The sequence below is a fragment of the Sardina pilchardus genome, chromosome 19 (genome assembly GCF_963854185.1).
Source record: "Sardina pilchardus chromosome 19, fSarPil1.1, whole genome shotgun sequence".
NCBI lineage: Eukaryota > Metazoa > Chordata > Actinopteri > Clupeiformes > Clupeidae > Sardina > Sardina pilchardus.
In genome coordinates, this window is record NC_085012.1 from 30,063,871 (window position 1) to 30,087,722 (window position 23,852).

The window sequence follows — 23,852 nt, forward strand, 5'->3', positions numbered from 1 at the left end:
AACCAAATTTGGTGGGCTTCTTTGTTATTGCTTTCGCTAGTCAGAGACGGCGCTCAGGCCTAGGGTGTGGCTTAGGGACTCTATAGCGCCACCTAGCGTGTGGTCTGTTGTGTTTGACACATACATTCACGAAAATTAACCACATTTGGTGGGCATGTGTTTTATTGCTACCGCTAGTCAGGGACAGAGCTCTGGCCTATGGTGTTGCTTAGGGACTCTATAGTGCCACCTAGCACGTTGTCTATAATGGTTGACACATACATTCACGACAATTAGGTAGGCTTGTGTGTTTCTGCTACCGCTAGTCAGGGACAGAGCTCTGGCCTAGGGTGTCGCTTAGGTACTCTATACGTGCCACCTAGCATGTTGTCTTTTGTGGTTGACACATGTATTCACAAAAATGAACCAAATTTAGTGGGCATGTGTGTTGCTCATGCACATGCCCACCAACCCACATATTGCATGTTGATTCCAGAATGTCACAGGTCCGCACCGCAGGTGCTCGGGCCCGCCATTTACGAAAATGAATCAAATCACACCATACCTACTGTGAAGCATGGTGGGGGCAACATTATGTTGTGGGGATGTTTCTCTTCAGTGGGGACTAGGCAATTGGTCAGGATAGAAGGGAAAATGGATGCTGCCAAGTACAGCCAAATTCTTTAGGAAAACCTGCGTCCCTCTGCTAGACAGCTGAAGATGGGAAAGTAATTTGCCTTCCAACATGACAATGATCTTAAACATACAGCCAAAAGAATAAAGGAGTGGCTTAAGGATAGGATGGTGAATATCCTTGAGTGTCAGAGCCCTGACTTACATGCTATAGAAAATCTGTGGATTGACTTGAAGAGAGCAGTCCATAGCCATTCCCTAAAGAATTTGACTGAATTTGAACAATTCTGCACGGATGATTGGGCAAATACTCACCAATATAGGCGTGCAAAGCTATAATAGAGACTTCCAAACAGATTGATGGCTGTAATGAAAGCAAAAGGAAGTCAGGGGTATGATGACTTTTCCAACCCTGTTATTCTAGTTTTTATTTTTTTTTAATCAATTTTCAGAACTGTTTACTTTTTTTTGTTATTTTGATGTTGTACTGCTAAATTTGTAGATACAACTGGAAAAGATTATTTTTTAAAATGGGTTTTGATTTTAGCCTGTAAGACAAAAAAAAGTAACTATTTCAAAAGGGTATGATGACTTTCTATAGGCACTGTACATTGATTAAAATTAACCAAATTTGGTGGGCATGTGTGCTGCTCATGCACACTCCCACCAACAAGTAGGTGTTGCTTTGTTAGATTCCGAAATGTCACGGGTCCGCACCGCAGGTGCTCGGGCCCGCCATCACCGCTTGCGGCTATATTTCTATTCTGTTCTTTAAAAAAAATAATAATAATGCTTTATTTGTTTGAGTGTTTACTTTGAGAGCAAAGATTAAAGGAGAATTCCGGTGTGAAATTTGAGCTTAACTGTACCGAAACATGTTAAGGTGTACTCACACGTGTTGTAAGATGCACTTTTGCTCACCCCCAGCATTCCGAACTCCTCCGTTTTCAGTGTTGTAAGATGCACTTTCTGTCCTTCCTGTTCGTTCGTGCTCGTCAGTCGGCTTATCGCGACTTGATTCCAAGATGGCGCCCAGCGGAGAGATTCTATGAAGGCACTGCTTGTAAACAGTCTTTTTAAATAAACTTCCTGTGCATTTCCAAAGTTCTCAGTATCTCGTTTTAAATGTCAGGACCCTCAGAAGTCTACCAATGCAGTGTGGAGTTACTTGGAACCTTTTTAATGGTTTAAAAATAGCGATTTAGCTGCATAGGCTACGTAATGCCCAATCTAATAGATTCAAGGCTACTGCAAGCTAGGCTGAAAACGGAGGAATTCGGAATGCTGGGGGTGAGCGAAGGTGCGTCTTACAACACGTGTGAGTACACCTTAACATGTTTCGGTACAGTTAAGCTCAATTTCACACCGGAATTCTCCTTTAACTAGAGTCAAGTTCCTCAGTGCAGCATATGACAGTAGCAATAGCTGTGAATTTGGGTCTTTGGTGACTAACTCTGCTGCAGTGGCGGCCAGCAGCTCATGAGATTTTTTTTCAAGGCACTAGAAGGTCTCTCTCCTCGAACTTTTACCCTTTGACATCCCGCGCAACTAAAGACCTCCCCCAGGAACATTCATCAAAAAAATATAGCCTGCGTGATGGTCGACTAACAATGAGATTAAGCAGCTGACCAAGAATACGGTTGTGTTCCGATTGTTCTTATCTCAGCTCCGCCGAGACAAAAGAGACATGCCAACTTCGAAATCTTTCATTTATTGTCAGAAATATCATATTTTTAAAAACCTCACTTCCATTACATTTTATGGGACATATTTCCACTAGGTAACTGACTGCAAACAGGCTCATCCGGATACAAACGACTAGGTTTATGTGTCAGGGCTGAGCGAGAGCGCAGGCCAAATTTGACCACTATTAATTCCAACAGTTTTTGTTACTCTATAAATAAAGATGATTATTATTATGTTAAGGTAGTTAGCGTTACCGTGATAGACGATAACAATAGTTATAAAGTAGAATATTTTAAGTAAATATTGTTTCTCATATTGTGCTCTCCAAATTGATTGCGGTCATAATCATTAATCATGAATAAGAGTTACATTTGCACATGCAATCTGGTAGCCATCTTGGTTCAAAAGCTGAATCCATACGTTGAAGTGACCCTAGAAAAAGAGAAGAGATTTGGTTATTTGTTATTTTGGTTTGTATTAGACAAAAACAAGCCTGAACACTGGCCTAGGAATACCCATGCTGCCTTGCGCGCAATTTCATTCCAGCTGCTACAGTAGGCAGCCTGGGTTCCATGGACCTAATTTTCATCTCAGCTAGGGATCCAATTGCAGAACGAGGGGGACAGCAAGACGATGGCAGTTAAGAACCAAACCAGCTTCTGTTAAAATTTACACATTTGATAGACATCTGTAGCACCCAATAAATGTCTCTGGACATTTCTAAAATACGAGAAAAGTAATGTTTCTTTCCCAGACTACATCTCATTGAGCCAGGCTACCTAAACATAACATGCATAACATCAATTGATGGGGTCCAAGTAGTCGAAGTCTCAGTACTTGGGACGAATTTGTGATCTGAGGGGTATTTCACAAAAGCAGAATTAAGACATCCAAGATAAGGGATAAAGCCAGGTTTGACATAGCGTTGTCTAGTCGTCCTTGCAAAACTCGTTTCACTAACGCCAATCCAGGGGCGTATTTCACAAAACCAGAGTAAGTAGATCCAAGATAAGTGACGACACACGCGGTTGACCAAGCCTGGTCAAAGTAAACATGCTAAATACGTTTCACTAATGCTGAGCGCAGATGAGTTGAGGCGGCTAGGTCAAGCCAGGTGTAAGTTATTCGGTATGTGTGCGCGTTCTCGTTTCTCCCCCAAATAACTCACGGTTGGAATAAAAAAGACGCGAAAAATAGCGTGTTGCACACAAAGTGAACAACCGCTTTTGATATAGACTAACAACGAGGTAAAGTCGTACTTTTTTGGATGGGAATCATGATTATTTCTGTTACATAGCGGGAGTAGGTGTGGCAGACCAAGTGAATGCAAATGTACGTATGCACCCACGTGTGAGAGCTTCCTTGTCTCAGCACGCAACGTCATTAAGAAAGCGCTTTGCCACCGCAAAGATGCACACAGTATGACTATATATATCTTAATTTGTCTTAAAAGCCGAATTAGTTGAAAACTCCTTCGAAAAATGTCCCCTCCACTTCCAATCAACTACTACAGTAGGCTATTCATCAAACGTCCGTCAAAAAAGAAGCAAACAACGAGTAGCCTAGGCCTATGTTATTAATTATAAGGCCACCATAATTTAAATGACATCCATATGGTATTAGACAGACATTCTGCTGTGTTTTGCGAGTAAATGCAAGTAGCAAATAATATATAAATGGAATACAGCGCTTTAAAAAAAATCGCATGGAGGTCTGATTTGAATGACAGCTAGCAGAACCAATCAGACAATGTAACTACCATTAGAATTAACTTAGCTTGGCTGTTAGCCTGGTCGGGAGCAGGCTAGCTTCCAAGTATAAATTCCCATGGTAACTTATACGTGATCTCTTCTGTGAAACCAAGTCAAGGCTATGTTCATCCAGGACAACCCAGTAAGCCTGTCTAAATCCCCTATCTTGGTTTTGTGAAATACCCCCCAGGATGAATAGGAGCGACTATGTCAAGCCAGGTGTAAGTTATTCGGGATGTGTGCGCGTTCTCGTTTCTCCCCCAAATAACTCACGGTTGGAATAAAAAAGATGCGAAAAATAGCGTCTTGCACACAAAGTGAACATCCACTTTTGAAATAGACTAACAACGAGGTAAAGTTTTACTTTGTTGGATGGGGAATCATGCTTATTTTTGTTACACAGCGGGAGTAGGTGTGGCAGACCAACTGAATACAAATTTACGTAGGTCACAAGGTGACGTGGGGAGGGAACTAACTGTTGCAAATTGTTCCCTTGGGGAAGGTAAACGAGGGGCGCCGCCCGGAACAAGATGGCTGCCCAGGGAACTAATTAGAACAATGAACTTTCAATCAATGCTGGCAATGAGTTGCAGGTGTGAGGTATGCCAGCAGGGGCAGTGATTGGCAAATTGGCCACAGCCCCTACTCTTTTAAACACATCGTCCTTCGGACGCGGAGGGAAGACACACACAGGATAAGGCCGGAGCGGCCGGACGGGCAGGTGAGCGGACTGAACCACGTCGGCGACGGCGCCTCCTCCCGACGGACTGGGAGGCGAGCACGGGGCTAGGCCCAATGATGTCCCAAGGAACCGGGAATTGCGCGCTGGGTCCGAGGCCCCACGTCGACGCTGCAGCAAGCAGGAAGAGCAAACCTCTGCCGTGCGCCTAGGGCATGTGGACTGAACCGAAGTGTGAGTAGCAGCGCAGGCTGCCGGATACTGCACTGTAGAATGGACCGTTTTATACCTTTTACTGAACGTTTATGCCGTGTTGTGGATACCCCTGTCCAAGGGAAGCCCCTGATCTCTGCCTGCTTGCTCACGAGTGTGTTTGCTGTGTTGACTACACACAAACTTTAATTGCTGTGCTTTGCTTGCACCTTTTGCACATTGCTTCTCTCCAGGCTGCTATGGGCTGACCGCGGACAGTGCGGCCATTAGCCACCAGAGGCAGAACATTTCCCACTCCCCTTTCCCCCGTTGTTAATTGTGTATTTTAATAAGTAAATAAATTCTCTGTTTTGTTTTCACCTTGCCTCTGTCTACCTTATTGCTTGGGTGTGGTCAATGCTCCCCTGTGTGGAACTCTAGAATGGGTGGGTGCCAGTGGCGCCCCCTACCTGTGACACGTATGTATGCACCCACGTGTGAGCGCTTCCTTAGGCGCGTTCAAGATGGCTGCGCAGCACAAAAACTGCGCAGCACAAGATGCACGTGGTTAAAAATCTGTCCACGATGGTCTAGATGGGTGTGTTTTCGACTCTGCAGTCGGTATCACATGGCCTCAACTTATCGCGGAGCAAGGCGTGGCCAGGCAGCTGCTTCGCAGCGGAGCAGCAGCTTTGGAGGTACTGCGGAGCGCAGCGGAGCCTAGACCCTGCCTTCATGACGTCAGGTCTTTGCCCTAATTGGCTTTTACATCCCTGACGTATGTGCAGGTGTTTAGATGCCTCCTCATATCCACAAGGTTCCGTGCAGGTCCGTGCCTCGTGATTCGTCACATGGTCAAGTCTAGACTACGGGAAGTAGAGAGTGTACAACTTCATAGCAGCGTTTGTATCCCCTCCCCTGCTGCCACCGGCAGCTCTCGCTGCTGCAAGAGGTCATTTGGAGTTGAACTTGAACACGCCTCTTGTCTCGGCACGCAACGTCATTAAGAAAGCGCTTGCTACTGCAAAGATGCACAAAGAATGACTATATCTTTATTTTGTCTTAAAACCAAATTAGTTGAAAACACCTTCGAAATATGTCCCCTCCACTTCCAATCAACTACTACAGTAGGCTATTCATCAAACGTCGGTCAAAAGAAGACGCAAACAACGATTTTGTTATTAATTATAAGGCCACCATAATTTGAATGATATCCATATGGTATTAGGCAGACATTCTGTTGTGTTTTGCGAGTATATGCAAGTAGCAAATAGTATATTAAATGGAATACAGCTCTTTCAAAAATCGCATGCAGGTCTGATTTGAATGACAGCTCGCTGAACCAATCAGATAATGTAATTGCCATTAGAATTAACTTATCTTGGCTGTTAGCCTGGTCGGGAGCAGGCTAGCTTCAGAGAATAAATTCCCATGGCAACTTATGTAGCATCTCTTTTGTGAAACCGAGTTAAGGGTAAGTTCATCCAGGATAACCAAAAAATCCCGGCTTAATCCCTTATCTAGGTTTTGTGAAATACCCCTCTGCTCTCTTTATTTAAACTGATTATTGTTGTCCTTAAATGCTCAATGTGGCTAGCTTGAGTGCAAGACAAATTCCCTTCAGGCAATAAGTTAAATTTTTCTGTCTGTGTGTCTGTCATTTAATTTCATTGTTGCAAAGCAGGCTTTGAGGGTAAAACTGAACCTGGAAACTTGCAACTTTGCCTCAGCTTTCAGTTGAGATTAGTGTCAGCATTCAAATTGATGCCCTCATTGACTTTGCCTGGTTTAGTAATGCAGAGACTTGCACACGTGTGTGTGTGTGTGTGTGTGTGTGTGTGTGTGTGTGAGTGCATGGTGTTTGTGTTCATGTGAGTGGTTCATTCATTCAGTTGATCTTGGCTGCAATTGGGGCTTTGAAAGTAAACAGGGAAGTTGCACTACTTGGGAACTTGCACTCACTAACATGCCGTTTTGGATTGTAGACATGTGTAAAGCCTACCTTACATTGACAGACTTTGCAAAGATTTGGAAAATATTTTTGAAAGACTACAGTCTCAGACCCTCTCACATCTAAAGACAATTCATTGAGTTTCTAGTCACAGGCCAGTCTCAGATTAGGATTTTGCAAAGACTGTGGGTCACTATTTACAAGACTGCAGCTAGATTCCTTCAAATTATTTCCATTGTGCACTATGCTACAAGTCATCATCAACAGGAACTCATATGATAGCCTACTCATATCAAAGTCATTTTTTTGCGTTTCTTCAGCATTGTTTCATGTGTAACGTCCCTAACAAATATAGAGCTGTTCTGTCATGTAGAATAATTAGACTAATAATTTATAAGAAATGAAATAACAAAATATAGCTGCAAGCAGCAATGTGGGGGCCAAGCTTTGGAAATTTGGAAAGACAACCCCTTCCCCTCCCCCCCTCCCCCCGTGACCACCATAGAGGAGTATTTGTGTGCTTGTGTCTGGGTTTGAGAGAGAGAGAGATGAAAGCATTACTGAAAAATGAGCTGACTTCCTGTGATTATAGCGCCCCCTAGTGGTCAAAAGACATGACATGGTAGAGTGGGCGTGTGCAAATGGAACTCCCCCCCACGACCACCATAGAGGAGGTTTTGTGTGCTTGTGTCTGGGTTTGAGAGAGAGAGAGATGATAGAATTATTGAAAAATGAGCTGACTTCCTGTGATTATAGCGCCCCCCTAGTGGTCAAAAGACATGACATGTGTTGTGCGTTCTCAGGATGGTGTCTTGAGTCTATATACCAAGTTTGGTTTTGATACTTGAAACCGTTGCTGAGATATGAGCCTACTTCCTGTGATTATAGCGCCCCCCTAGTAGTCAAAAGACATGACATGGCAGAGTGGGCGGGTGCAAATGGTTACATTAATGTTGAAATATGAGCCTACTTTCTTTGAATACAGCACCACATAGTGGTCAAAATTTGCCAAATTTATTGAGACTCCTCTTCATTGGGTCCTGAGTCCATGTACACGTCACACGGCAGACGCATCGTCAGAGGACTCTCGCATCAGTTTCAGTTTCAGACAACACTGGAAATATCGCGAGATCTCCGCATTCCAGCAGGGCCTCGCATAGTCGGATGGATACATCTCATGGAGTGGACTTAAGTGTTTTGCGACCTGTACAGAGATTCATCCCACAGTCATTGGTAAAATTCGAACTTTTCAATGCTCAATCCATCAACAACAAATCCACACTGATTGAAGAACACATCAGGGAGAGAGGACTTGATTTCATGTGTCTGACAGAGACCTGGCACCAGCCAGAGGTTTACTCTGCCCTAAATGAAGCTTGTCCCCCCGGCTACAGTTACTTGGAGGCAGCTCGCAGCACTGGCCGCGGTGGTGGCCTTGCTGTCATCTACCAACAGGGCCTGGAGCTGACCCCCATCTCACTACCTACAACATCTTCATGTGAGTGTCTTGCTTTTAAATGTAAGCCCCCTTTTCCTATGACTGTTCTCCTTATCTACCGGCCACCAAAACCAAACTCTGCCTTCATCCCAGAAATATCTGATCTCCTCACAACACTCTGTACTACCTCTGCAAATACCATAATCCTGGGAGATTTAAATATTCATGTTGATAACCCCTCATGTCACCATGCAGCTGATTTTCTTCAGCTACTAGACACTCTCCACCTACAACAACATGTTGACATCCCGACACATTCTAGGGGACACACACTTGATTTGGTCATCTCTAACTCCGCCCCCATCAGCAACCTACAGGTTTATGATCTTGGTGTATCTGATCACAAGGTTGTGTCAATGGAGCTGTCTTTCCCCTCCCCCTGCACCAAACCAAAGCGACAGATCCATTTCAGAAAATTGAAAAACATCAATGCGGATGCCCTGGCCCTGGACCTCCAACTTCTCTCTTCTGGCTCTACTGTCTTCCCCTCTGTTGCTGACTCAGTGGATTTCTACAACCAGTCCCTGAGCAGTCTCCTGGACCTCCACGCCCCTCTTACATCCAGGTCAGTCTCATTTTTGCGCTCAGCACCCTGGTACAACTGTGAGCTGCGAAAGATGAAGACGGCTGGGCGTGTTCTTGAGCGGCGGCTCAAGGCCTCTGGACTGACTGTTCACAAACAGGCATACAGAGAACACAGGAGGGAGTATGCTCATGCTCTGAGAGATGCACGGTCTAAGTTTTACTCCAACATTATCAACAACAGCCCAGGTGACTCTAAACAACTGTTTTCAACAATAAATCACCTTCTCAAGCCACCCTCATCCTCCCACTCTGAGACCACTGAGGAGAGGTGCAACATGCACATTACTTTTTTCAAACAAAAAGTTAATAACATCCGCTCCCACCTCTCTGCCAATGCTGTCCTGCCCCTCCCAACTGCTGACTCACCGTTTGAGATTGTCCAGCCCCTCTGCTCTTTCTCTGATGCCACACAGGAGGAGGTGGAGCACATCATCAAAAAAATGAAGCCATCCACCTGTGCTCTGGACCCTTTCCCTTCAGCCCTGCTGAAGGCTAACATCTCTGCCGTCTCTCCACTCATCACCAGCATCATAAACCACTCTCTCATGGCTGGCCATATCCCTTCTGCATTAAAAACAGCTGTCATCAGACCTTTACTAAAAAAACCCACACTGGATCCAGAAGTTCTCTCCAACTACAGGCCCATCTCCAATCTTCCATTCCTGTCAAAGGTTCTGGAAAAAACAGTTGCAGCACAACTTTTTGATCACCTCAAACACAACAACCTGTTTGAAAAGTTTCAGTCTGGTTTCCGTCCTGGCCATAGCACAGAAACAGCCCTGGTTAGGGTCACCAACGACCTCCTGATGACAGCAGATACTGGTTCCCCATCTCTGCTCATCCTTCTGGACCTAACAGCTGCTTTTGATACAGTAGACCACAACATCCTCCTCCATCGCCTGCAGTACACCATTGGACTCTCAGACAATGCCTACAGCTGGTTCCACTCTTACCTGACCGGCAAAACCGAGCACGTCGCCCTGGGCAGGGCAAAATCACATACCCACAACGTCACCTGTGGTGTCCCTCAGGGTTCTGTGCTGGGCCCCACCCTCTTCACCATCTACATGCTCCCCCTCGGCAATATCATTAGCAGACACGGAATAACTTTCCACTGTTATGCTGATGACACACAGCTCTACCTCAGGACAACCCCCACTTCATCTGCTCCCCTGCCAACATGTCTGGAGGAGATAGAGGCTTGGATGAAGCTCAACTTCCTTCAATTGAACAGCTCTAAAACAGAAGCAATTCTAGTTGGCTCATCACATCAGCTCCGCTCTTCCACCATCAAAAATATCACCTTCTCTGGACAAAACATCTCCCTGTCAACATCTGTCACCAACTTGGGTGTTAAAATGGACCCACAACTGACTTTTGACACCCACATCAAACATCTCTGCAAGACTTCATTTTACCACCTCAAGAACATTGCCAAACTCCGTCCAACTCTCACCCTGGGCGATGCAGAGAAGCTCATCCACGCCTTTGTTTCCTCCAGGCTGGACTATTGCAATGCACTCCTCATTGGGATCTCTGGCAAGAGCATCCAGAGACTTCAATACATCCAGAACAGTGCTGCCAGGATCCTGATGAGGGTGCGCAAGCATGAACATATCACCCCCATTCTAAAAAGTCTCCACTGGCTCCCGGTTAATTTCAGAATAGAGTATAAGATCACACTCCTCACCCACCAGTGCATATATGGACATGCTCCCCTCTACCTACAGGAACTCCTCACCCCCCAGACCTCCTCACGCCCCCTGCGGTCAACAATCATTAACACCCTCCAAATCCCCAGAACCAAGCTCCACAGGATGGGTGACAGAGCTTTCTCTGCTGCTGCTCCCAGGCTATGGAATGCCCTCCCTGACGTCCTGAGGGCCCCACAGACATTGAACACTTTTAAAAAAACTTTGAAAACATATCTTTTTAAAAAAGCTCTCTGTTAAATGTATTTTGTTGATGTGTGTGTGTGTTGTATGTGTGTGTTTGTGTTTGTGTGTGTGTGTGTGTGTGTGTGTGTATATTTTATACACGTATGTGTGAGTGTGTGTGTGTGTGTGCGCGTGTGTGTGTGTGTGTATGTATATAATCTATTTTAAATTGCATTATTTTTTATCTGTCTTTATCTGTTATCCATTTGCATTATAATTTTGTAGCACTTTGAGATTGTCCATAATATAAAGTGCAATACAAATAAAATTTATTATTTATTATTATTATTATGTACTAAGTTTGGTCTTGATACGTGAAAGCCTTGCTGAGATATAGGTTCTCTTCCTGTGTGGCGGCTTCGCCGCCAATTTGGATTGGCTGTTACAGGCGAGCACTTCCGTCAATTGTTCCACAAAGCAATGCAATTATAGGTCATGGTATGAAGATGGTGTGTGCAAATTTTGGTGAGTATTGGATGAAATATGTGACCTGTGAATCCTTTTGAAAGTTTTGACCTTGGTCTGTTGGTGGCGCTACAGCCTGAATGGTAAAGTCTTGTGTGGGTGGGGTCATTACTTTTGCCTTAATCAACTGAGCAAGTTTCAGCTTGATAGGTCAAAGCATTGTAGAGCTACTTGCATTATTGTTGTTGAAAAATGTATAAATTTTGACCTGTTGGTGGCGCTGGAGTTTTGGGGTCTGGCGTCTGTAAATTGGGGAAAGTGGTCATTGGCCATAGAGGAATATGTGTATTAAATTTCAGAACTTTTTACTCTATGGTTCTAAGGCTTCCATAGAGATATAGGTTTAATGTCTGTGTGGCGGCTTCGCCGCCAATTTTGATTGGCTGTTAAGGGCAAATAATTTTGTCAATTCTTCCAGAAAGCAATGCAATAAGAAGGCATGGTCTAAAGATGGTGTGTGCAAATTTTGGTGAGAATCGAATGAAATTTGTGACCTGTGAAACCTTTTGAAAGTTTTGACCTTGGTCTGTTGGTGGCGCTACAGCGTTCATGGAAAAGTCTTGTTAATTGGTGGGTGGGGCTATACCTTTTGCGTTAATACACTGAGCAAGTTTCAGCTTGATAGGTCAAAGCATTTCAGAGATATTTGCATTAATGTTGTTGAAAAATTGATGAATTTTGACCTGTTGGTGGCGCTAGAGGTTTGAGGTCTGGAGTCTGTAAATTGGTGAAAGTGCTTAGAGATGTGAGTAGAATAAGTGTGCCAAATTTCACAACTTTTTACTGTATTGATCTATGGGCTGCCATAGACTTCCATTGGAGAAGAATAATAATAGGAAAAGGTACAATCACTATGGGTGCTTCGCAGCTTCGCTGCTTGGCCCCCAATAATCATATAAGCTAGCCTACAGCTGTCGCCTATTTTGCCCCTTCCTGTTTCGTGTTGGAGCAGGTCACTATTGGTTTTTAATGTTCACGTCACTATTTGCATGAGCCACGACTGAAAAGACTTCCGATAATATCAAACATGTTTGATATTGTCGTAACGGCAAAACTAGAAAAATACCGACTCCCACGGACTTAAAACCACTAAGATTGGCACCTTACACTAAACGATTTAGTTGACGGGAGCGCGCAGCGATTCCACTACAACTCCCATGATTTCCGCACGATTTTGGAAATGTAGTCGCCGACTGCTAAAACAGACCAAAATCGTACAATGTAAGCCAGCCTTAAGTTGATTTTTTCAAAATGTGGTTCAACAATCTATGATATATAAAGAACTCAAATTTTACCTTTTTTATGTGAGTTCCCCCGAGCGTATTTTATGAGGTGAGCAGACATAACAAACATAAGAGAGAAAAGAAGGTGAATAAATAACAAACAAACAAACAACAAAACATAAAAGGAGTGTAAACAAAGAAAAACAAAGAAAAAGAAAAGAAAATAATAAAAACTAGGGCTGTCAATCGATTAACATTTTTTATCTAATTAATTACATACTGTACTCTGTGATTAATTAATCTAAATTAATCGCATACAAAATGTAATCACAAAATCGCAATGTCAACACTATGTCTTTGCAGTAATGTGGTACTTAAGAGTTGACAAACTCCGGTAATATGCAAATTCTGTGCTGCAGACATTGCAGAGGACTTTGTTTTGATCAACACTTTCTTTTTAACACTGTCAGGCTGTTTTTTTTAAGTAAATGTGCCAATCTATGATCCATGCAGCACATTCTCGTCTCCCCATTTTACGGTCTAATGGTTACTGACTAGAATGGCTCCGGGTCAAAGGTCATCGATTAATCTGCGTTAATTTTTTTAATCAGTTATTCTATCTCAAAATCTAAATTAATCGGTTATTTTGACAGCCCTAATAAAAACATAAACTGATGGTGGTCATTTCTCCAGTGGCCAGCATCCAATTCAAACCTAGCTCATTTCACCCCCCTCAAAGGGTGAGAAAATATAATTCTCCATTCATTTCCGACAATATCTAAAATGACACTGAACTACAACTACTACTTTTCACTCTTTATTTTTACTTATTAGATTAGTTTAAACAGACAGAGATATATTTAAAAAAAGGAAAAAGAAAATAGCCTAGAGGGCCTACAAGCCCCTAAACAAATTATATAGGCCTATAGATATTGCTTCCCTTGCCGAACAAAAACCAATACAGCAGGAATCCAAAGTTTTTTTTTCCCCTTCAGTTTGGGCCAGTTCTAATACAGGTCAATCAAATGGTTTCATTCATTTCAACAAAAAACAGTAAAGCAGGATTTTGGCTCAAAAAAGTGTCAAAGTTAAATAAATAACGATAATAATAAACATAAAAGGGGCCAAGGCCACTGCTGTATCTGATGCAACGGCTCCTAGTGGAGCTGTCAGCTTGCTGCCCTAATATGCGTGTTGTGTCTTACAACTGTAGGGGGTTGCGTGTTGGCAGTAGCGCAGGAGACAGGGCACGGCGGAAAGTAGTGGATGATCTGCTGCAAACGTGTAACGTCTTGTGCTTACAAGAAACTTTTTTACCCAAACAGGACTTGGGAAAATTGAACTCTTTTAATGACAATTTCCATGGTGCTGGGGAATCTACAGTGGACCTTACTATGGGAATAGTGAAAGGACGGATGGCAGGGGGTGTAGCCATTTTATGGCACAAAAAGCTTGACTCTGCAATCAATGTAATAAGGACTCAGGTTGATTGGTGTATTGCTATAAAGCTGAAGCTTAAAAATAAGGAGCCTGTTATCCTCAATGTATATACACCTTATGAGTGTCCACAGAATGAAGACATTTATATGGATAGGCTCGGGTTTCTAAATTCCTTCATTCAGGAGAATCAATTTGCAAGTTTGTGTATAGTTGGTGATATGAATGCAGACCTTTCAGATAGTTGGTCTTTATTTGCCAAACATATGTTACAATTCTGTGATGATAATACTCTCATGCTATCTAGTCAACTGCTCTTACCAGCTAACAGTTATTCTCATATAAGTGAGGCTTGGCACACAACATCTTGGCTTGACCACTGCATAAGCACTGCGGAAGCCCATGCAGCTTTACAATCCATGGAAATCCTATATGGGACAACCATAGCTGATCATGTGCCATTTGTCATGACATTTGAGATTGAAAGCCTTCCTATGTTGACTCATGAGGTGAATGGTGGCTGCAGGGCCAATCTGGACTGGTCCAAACTCACTGATGATGACCTTTTATCATATTACATGACAACTGATGCAGTGTTAACTAATATAAGTATGCCCTGGGATGCTATTATGTGTTCAGATGTGGGCTGTAAGGACATCTCCCATGGTAAAGCCCTTTGTGATATGTATGATTGTGTTGTGGAAGCTATGTATGAGGCCAGTAAGCCATACTGTAGGTACACTGGAAAAACGAATAAAATCAAGCCAGGATGGAATAGATTTGTAGCGGCTCACCATGCAGAAGCTAAGGAGGCCTTTATGGCATGGGTACAGGCAGGCAGACCCAGAAATGGACCTGTCCTGGAGCATAAAAAGCTCACTAATGCAAGATACAAATATGCTATCCGTTACATTGATAAGCATGAACAGGTCATGAGAGCAGATGCTATGGCTGACAAACTTCTATGTAACAACATTACTGGCTTCTGGAAGGAGGTGAGAGCTCTGAACAGGACAAACACATCACTTCCTGATGTCATAGAGGGAGTTTCTGGGAGTGATAATATAGCTGAGCTGTGGAGGAAACACTACTCTGCCTTATTCAACTGTGTTAAGAGTGATCCATATGAAGTGAGCAATATTACCAATAAGGATACGCTAATTACTTTCAGTGAAGTACATCTTGCAATAAAACAGCTAGCTGACGATAAAGCGAGTGGCTCTGATCACATCACAGCAGAACACCTCAAGTTTGCCACCCCTAAGGTTGCAGCGCTGCTTGCCATATGTTTTACTGGCCTTATGGCACATGGACTGCTGCCTAGTTCTATGTTGGCTGTCACTTTAGTGCCAGTCATCAAAGACAAGGCAGGTAAGATTGGTAGTGTGGATAACTATAGGCCAATAGCCTTAGCCAGTGTAGTGTCAAAAATCCTGGAGAAGATTTTACTTGATCGCCTTAATCAATATCTGACCACCAGCCAAAATCAGTTTGGTTTCAAAGCAAAGCTTGGTACAGAGTTGTGTATTTATGCTGTCAAGGAGGCAACACATACATATATGAGGCAGAATTCCTCTGTTCTAATTGGTTTTATTGATGCCTCTAAAGCATTTGATAGAGTTAATCATTTTAAGCTTTTTAAAAAATTGAAGCAAAGGGGTGCACCTGATAGTGTTATAAGAATCCTTACCTATTGGTACTCTAAACAGAGAATGTGTGTTAAGTGGGGTAACAGTGTCTCTACTCCCTTTGGTGTAAGCAATGGAGTGCGTCAGGGGGCCTACTCTCACCTGCTCTTTTTAACTTGTACATGGATGAACTATCTCAGCAACTAAATGAATGCCAAACTGGTTGTCTGATTGGGAACACTCTTGTAAATCATCTCATGTATGCTGATGACTTGGCCATTCTCTCTCCCAGCAGTGCTGGTTTTCAGCAATTACTGAACATTTGTTCTGAATATGGGATGAAATATGATGTGCAATACAATGCAAAAAAAAGTGTTGTTGTGATATGTAGAACTAAAGGGGACAAAGAGCTGTGTTTTCCAGATTTCTATCTGCCAGTGTTGGGAGTCTGTAAGAAAACAAAATACCTGGATCACTACATCACAGATCAGATGTCTGATGATGATGACATATATAGACAGTGCCGCATGCTATATGCCCAAGCTAATATTTTGAAAAGGAAATTCCTAATGTGCTCTGACAAAGTAAAAATTCAGCTTTTTAAAGCATACTGTACTCCACTATAAACTGCAGCCCTATGGGTAAAGTTTAAAAAGGCCAGTCTACAGAGGCTACAGGTTGCTTATAATGACTGCTTTAGGATATTACTAAGGAAGCCTAGGAGCTGTAGTGCTAGTGGCCTGTTTTGTAATGCAGGTGTCAGAACCTTCAGAGCATTGTTGAGGAACCTGATGTATAAATTTATCTGTCGCCTAAATATGTCACAGAATTACATTATTATATTGCTGACCAATCCCAAACACAGCACAATTCGTTACCAGTCACCAATGTGGAGGTACTGGTATGATTGTCTTTTATGAAAATGTGTGGGGGAAGTTGTTGTTGTTGTTGTTTTTTTTATGTAAGGCTGTTTGTGTGTTCTTCTATGGACCTTGAGTCTGACAAATAAAATGATGATGATGATAAGCTCAAATTGAGCAGGTGCTCAAACCTAACACAGATGGAGGATCTTAGACGACTAGACCGTCATATCCAAGCTTTATTCATAGAGAAACATAGTTTCCATGTAGGCCCAGGCCTTAAACGAAAGAGTCTTTAGAAACAGTCAGTCTTGGGCCCCGTACACACGTAGCCGGGTATCTGCTTAAACGAAGGTATTTGTCTACGTTTCCACATGACAACGCATATAAACGAATGTTAAAAAAAAACTCCGGGCAAAGTGAAGATCTGCGAATTCTCCGTTTATAAATCGACGTGTAGCCAGAGATAACCGGAGATCTGCAGTTTCGAACATCAGAATATGCGCCAAAACAACAACAAATCTGCTCTGACGTCAAACGTGCGACCTTTGTTCACTGCAGAAGCATGGATCTGAGTGCCTTGAAAACGGAGATGTTTGGTTATGTGTGGAAGGTTCTTTTCCCCAAAAACGAGGTAATGTGGATAAAATTATTTTATAAACGGAGGGGGGGAAATATTCGGTTTTAAAAATACCCGGCTACGTGTGTACATAGCCTTGATGTCAAATAGAAGAAAATAGAATTATGTTGTCTTACTTATAGCTGCAGATCTTGAAATTTCGTTTTCATATTTTCTGTTGCAGTGTGAACATCGCTAAACTCTTGCCATTCATTGTCGATATGTATCCGAAGTGTTGCAGGGTCTTTCAGCCACGTTTTGAGGCCTCGTTCATGCAGTTTTTCCCGAAGCGGCCAGAATTCCTCTCGGCGAAGTTGTATTTTCCGCAAAAAATCTGGTGTAATTGTCACTAAGCTCTGGTCGATGGTAAATCCCTTTGCGGATCTAGAGGCATTCAGGATGTCTAGCTTATTCTGAAAATGCAGCAGCTTTATAATGATACTGCGTGATTTTGCAGATGGTCTTTCCCTTCCCATCCGATGTGCCAGTTCGATATCGAGTTCCTCCACTTGAATGTTCAGGTTTTTTGAAAGCGTTGATGCCAGGTAAGCCCTCATCTTTACTCCTTCGCTCTTTTCTGGTAGATTATATATCCTCAGATTGTTTCTTCGGGATCTATTCTCGGCTTGATCGACGTCGTCTGTCACTTTAGAGAGTTGTAATTGTAGTTGCTTTAGTTTCTCCTGTTGCTCACTTAACTTTATGGTCTGTTCGTGAACATCTGACGCCATCACCTCATATTTTCGGTCAATCGAGGCAATTGTTTGAGCCATTTCATCTACTTTGCTCGTAAGGACGTCAATTTTCTCAATCTGCTGAGACATGTTCATTACCACTACTTCTTGCATCATAAGGTTGGCTTACATTGCACGATTTTGGCCTGTTTTAAAGAGACCCTATGCAACTTTCTGCAGGAGACGATCGCTCCTTGTTTACATCTGGAAGTCTGAGACGAAGAACCACGCTTGCAATTTATATATTTAAATATAGCCTATACATGGGCTATATATATATATATAGCCTATAGCCTATATATAGCCTATATATGTATAAATGTACATGCTAAAGCTGTCGGGGAAGCTCTGCAGAGAAAATGCAAGCATAAAACGAGCGAAAACGAAAAACGAAAAACGAAACAGAAACCAGAGATGAAATCGCCAATCCTGCATAGTTCCTCTTTAACAGTCGGCGACTACATTTCCAAAATCGGGCGGAAATCTTGGGAGTTGTACTAGAATCGCAGCGCGCTCCCGTCATCTAAATCGTTTAGTGTAAGGTGCCAATCTTAGCTGTTTTAAGTCCGTCGGAGGCAGTCTTTTTCTAGTTTTGCTGTTACGACAATATCAAACATGTTTGATATTATCGGAAGTCTTTTCAGTCGTGGCTCATGCAAATAGTGACGTGAACATTAAAAAACAATAGTAACCGTGGTCGAACATGAAACAGGAAGGGGCAAAATAGGCGACAGCTGTAGCCTTTATGATTATTTGTTATTTCATTTCTTATAATTTATTAGACGGCTGTTCTACGTGACAGAACAACTCTATATCTGTTAGTGATGTCACACATCAAACAATGCTGCAGAAACGCGAAAAAATGACTTTGATATGAGTAGGCTATCATGTGAGTTCCTGTTAATGATGACATGTAGCCTATTGCACGATGAAAATAATTTGAAGGAATCTAGCAGCAGTCTTGTAAATAGTGACCCACAGTCTTTGCAAAATCCTAATCTGAGACTGGCCTGTGACTAGACTGTGACTAGAAACTTAATGAAGTCTTTAGATGTGAGAGGGTCTGAGACAGTAGTCTTTCAAAAATCTTTTCCAAATCTTTGCAAAGTCTGTCAATGTAAGGTAGGCTTTAGGCTCCTTCAGAAGAACACGGTCATTCTTAAAAGTAACGTAAGTAGGCTAACATTAGGCATTGTGACATTTTTTAATTTCAGGGTATTGGAATACTTTTATAGTATCGGTGTACCGTGCAACACTAATCTTTATGCCCACTTGAAAACTTATTTTACTTTAATTTACTATTAGCTGCGCTCATTTGCCAGGCCATCCCGAGTCAGAAAATTAAGTTTACATTGCCCACCACATGTGTGAAATGCTGAAATATATGTGTATGTACTGATAATTATACCAAAAAAATGAAAATAATAATCAAACTACAGGACAAATGGGGACATTTTGTGGTTGCCACAGGGGCAACCAGGAGTGAGGAATTGGTTGCCACTTGTCATAATTTGGTTGCTCGTGGCAGCTGGGCAACCGTTAATGTCGAGCCCTGCCTAGGCATCATTCTTTACCAGTACAACAAACTAGGCGAGAGGCGCACCATAACCTACGCCAGCCATGCTCTCAGTGACATATAGAGCGATTCTACTCAATGACTGAAAAAGAAGCGTTGGCCATCGTGTGGAGTTGCCACCCCATCCAGCTACAAACAGGTGTGAACACAAGAGCAGTAAAGGTGGCAGAGGAATACATCAACTTTGTGGCTCAACATGCTACACCCAAAGCCATGATTCTTGAGGAAATAAAGGAGGAAACGCGCAAAGATCTGATGCTGCAGCAGGTCAGTGCCTACATCAGAAACAGCACATGGCACAAAGTAACAGTGACACACAACATGCAGAGACATTGAAAATGTTCAGACAACTTAGTGGAGAGCTCACCGTGTCCCTTTCTGATGACCTCACTCCAAAGCACAAGGAATGTCATCCCTGTGTCCCTCGAACAGAGAGTACTCCAGCTAGCCCATGAAGGACTTCAGGGTGTCGTAAAGACCAAGACAATGCTCAGATGGTTCCCTCACATTGATCAGAAAGCAGAATCCATTGTTTGAGTTTACTGTTTAGCCTGTCAAGCCAACACACTGGTCACACAGTCAGAACCCCTGAGAATGTCTGAGCTACCAGAAGCTCCCTGGCATAATATTTGCGCTGATTTCTATGGCCCTTTTCAGACTGGTGAATACCTCCTAGTCATCATAGACGACTACACGCTACCCCGTTGTTGAGATAGTCAGGTCTGTCTCAGCCAATTCAGTAATCCCTGTCCTGGACAAAGTGTTCTCTATGTTTGGCATTCCCAGGGTTCTGAAAACAGACAATACCCTTTAAACCTTTTAACGGGAAACAGTTTTCCAAGTTCGCTGCATACCGTAAATCCTCCAATATAGGCCGGGGCCTATATTTTACTCAAGCGCATCGCGGCCCAGGCCGTTATAGGAAGGAGGCCAGAATTAGAGACAGGCCTTTCTATAAATTTGAGCAAAACGGACAACCAGAACAATGAATACAAACGAGAATTTGTGTCTATTTGAACCTATAAAATACTAACATAGGTTCATTTATTGAAAAGTGCAAAATGAAGTGCAGTTTACAGAACATACAACATACATTACGGAACATACCGTACAACAAATGCAAACTTCCAGTGTAGAAATATGGTAGCCTATTGGCCTTACAAATGCACAACAAAAGACAACTCGTGAGCTGAGAATTATAAGGTTCTATCTCCATTTTGGTCGAAATTGAGTTTTTGACATCATCTGATCCATTAGGTGCTTATTAATGCCTGTGTGGTGTTATTTTTGTAAAAAAAAAAAAAAGTTAATTATTAGCAAAATAAAAAAGTACTACAGTACAGTTTTGCTAGCTATGTAAAACTTTGATGCTCAATATCTCAGAACTACCCTAAACGGAGATAGAACCTTATAATTCTAAGCTCACGAATTTACCGGTAGTGTAGACATCTTACCGATCTTACCGAAGTATAACCATTATCATTATCCAATTAGGTTTTGAAGTAAAAAAAAAAACTCATTCTTAATCCTCCTCCTCCTCAGTATCCTCCGCCAATTAGGGTTTTAAGTACTAAAAAAAAACAAACAAAAAAAACTCTTTCTTAATCCTCCTCCTCAGTATCCTCCTCGTCGTCTCTCCCTGTCTCATCGGCACTCTCGCCAGCCTCCACAACAAGTTCATTGTTGTATAATTCATCTTTGTCCTCCTCATGTTCTGTTTCTGCTGCGCGTCTGATCTCCTCCTCGCGCAGGCGAGCCGCAGCTAGGGCCTGACGTCCTGCAGCGCAGGGCTGTAAAGAACGATAGGCTACATGACGTTTGGCTGTTCCGATTCCGCGAAATCGGTGCATATCGTCAGAACAGAAAATCAGTTCTAAAATTGCTTTAATAATGAATAAATTTGACTGATAGACGTGAGTGCTATTTCATCATACCTGTCCCTCTCGAAAGCACAGTATGAGGTCGTCCTCACTCCCGTCGGGTTTTACAGACTGCCCACACACTTTGAACGACTTGATGATCAGGTCCTTGTCTAGCTGTTCCCAAGCAGCGAGAACCCAGTCCACCAGCAGACGGCGAGACGGTGCTTTCAGGTTCCCTCCGCTTGTGTATTGCTTGTCTGCGTCCCCAGCCATCCACTCATCATACGAAGCATGTAGGCTCGCTTTGAAGGGCTGGTTCCACATGACATCGGGGGCTTGCACATACTTAGTGCACCCCCCTGGGATCACTGCGGTTGTGATGTTATAGGGCCTCAATTCCTGTTTGGTAGAGGTGCTGATGTGACAGTGGTAAGCATCCCACACCAGCAGGCGCGGGCGAAAACTGAACTTGCCTACCACTGACCTGAGCCATGCTGTGGTCAAGTCGTCATTCATCCAGTCGTTGGCAGATGTGGCGATGACTGCTCTTGAGTTCTCTTGCTGCATTGCTTTCACTTCACGAATGGCCCCCCGGAAGACAACATAAGGCTTGAGTTTAGTGCCATCAGCCTTGTAGCAAGGACAACAGTAAGATGGCTTTTCTCGTGACCTGTTGTTTTGAGCGCAACACTCTTCGTCCCTCTTACGTCAATGGTACTGGGCGACACCATATCGAACCAAACGGCGGTCTCATCCATTGCAATTATGTCCTGCTCTGAAATTCTTTTCGAGACGACAGTCTTGCTAACGTAGTCGACAAATGAGACAAGTTTCTCTGTGAGGAGATCTGGGTCCTTCTGAGCCATTGTGGTGCGACAACGCAATGCGAAGCCATTTCGGTTTAAAAACTTTTGCAGCCAACCTCTGCTAGCCAGAAAACGCGCACCTCTGTCACTCACTGTAGGGTAGATTTCCAGAGCCTTGTTTCGGATCATTTTTCTCGACACTCTGTTATGACTGTGCCTCATTGAATGAATCCACTCACATAGTTTTGTGTCCAACTCCTCGCTAACTTTTTTTCTCCCTCCTCCTGGCACCCTTGCTCTATTTTTGTTTGCTGCGGCTAGATCCATTTTCTGCTTTTTCCAGTATCTTATTCTTTTCGGGTCAATGTTAAAATGTCTAGCAGCTTGCTCCCCAGAGTACTCGGAAGCATATTCTAGCACGCTCTGTTTGAACTTAATGTCAAATTTCTGTCTCCTCTTTGGCTCCTCAGCTGCCATGACAAAGTAACTTAGCCTAACGGTAACCGAAGTCTTGAGTTAGCGAGGTGAATGATGTGACCAGGCATGTAGGCCTACCGGTAGGCCTAGCTATGGTTTGGATTCGTTATCAAACATTGCCCCCCTGTGGTAGCCTACTTGCATGTTACAATCACAAGCATGAAGCCTGCCCAGAAAAAAGTTGATTCTGATAATAGCCCCGGTCTCTTTTAGAGACCGGCCTTTGTTTACGTCTGCCGACAGCGGGACCGGCCAGTGTTAGAGACCCGGCCGGTATTGGAACACAGGCCAATATTAGAGGATTTACGGTATCTAGGGTTCCACCACCGCAAAATAACACTTCTCAAGCACATGCTACAGCGGAACGCTTCATGCGCACACTCGCAAAGGTCATACGTGTGGCAGAGACTCAAAGCGTCAAAGCGTTTCTCCGTGAGTACCGCTCCACACCACACAGTACTACAGATGCGTGACGTCATGTTCAATTGCATTCCCCATTGACCAGGCGTTACCTAAAATGGCAGACGTTATTTCTTAAATGTCAGAGTAATTACATTCAAAAGTGTACCTTAATAATACACCACCATTCATAAAGGAAAAAAGTATGAAAAGAAAAACACAATTTATTAGATGGATCACCCAAATTACCTTTGTCCGATTCTTGAGGGTGCAGCTACTTCAATCATAATAATGGGTGTTAAATATTCCATAACCACTAGATGGCAGCATGCATGACACAGACCTTGACACAGACCATGACCTTGGTCTCCGAGGACCAAGCAAAATGTTTCCGTAAAAGTCTACTGGGGCTACAAGCCCACCAAGTTTAATGTGCCCCGGTTTTACGGTGTCCTGGGAATCGCTTTCCAAAAATTCAGGCAGTAGATGACAGAGGAAAAAAAAGAAGAAGGAAGAAAACTGCTACACTAGCAACGGTCATAAAAAATGACCGGCAGAACGTTGAAAAATCAATGTCAATGTAGCATTCTACTTGCATTGTGAAGAGCCGTATAATAAATTACAAATAAATCTGTCACAATTAAATCACTGATTCTCATTTGCATTGTAAGGCCAGGTTTTTACATTCCTTTGAAGCTGATTAGAACTGAATGCCTTTTGTTGCGAATTTACATCTAGGTGAGCTTTTGATAGCTCACTATTGTTATAGCTGGCTGTGGCCGGCACCCCATCAAGCAGCCATCGCCACCTCCTCCATCCATCCAGTGAAAGCAAAATTGACTTCATCTGAAATACTTGTAAAATGTATGTTGTGA

At 43.0% G+C, this 23,852-nt stretch overlaps 1 protein-coding gene across 2 annotated transcripts in view; it reads right to left on the reverse strand.

Annotated features, from left to right (window-relative positions):
• The window catches only part of ly86 (lymphocyte antigen 86), a 104,297-nt gene that overhangs the window by 46,264 nt on the left and 34,181 nt on the right, over positions 1 to 23,852 (reverse strand). Inside the window, exon 5 of one of the 2 annotated variants that reach the window (XM_062521660.1) lies at positions 2,668 to 2,730. The exons of the other annotated variant lie outside the window; for it this stretch is intronic. Coding sequence (XP_062377644.1) covers positions 2,668 to 2,730 — 63 coding nt within the window. The remainder of the gene's footprint in view (positions 1 to 2,667; positions 2,731 to 23,852) is intronic. 2 annotated transcript variants of the gene reach the window in all.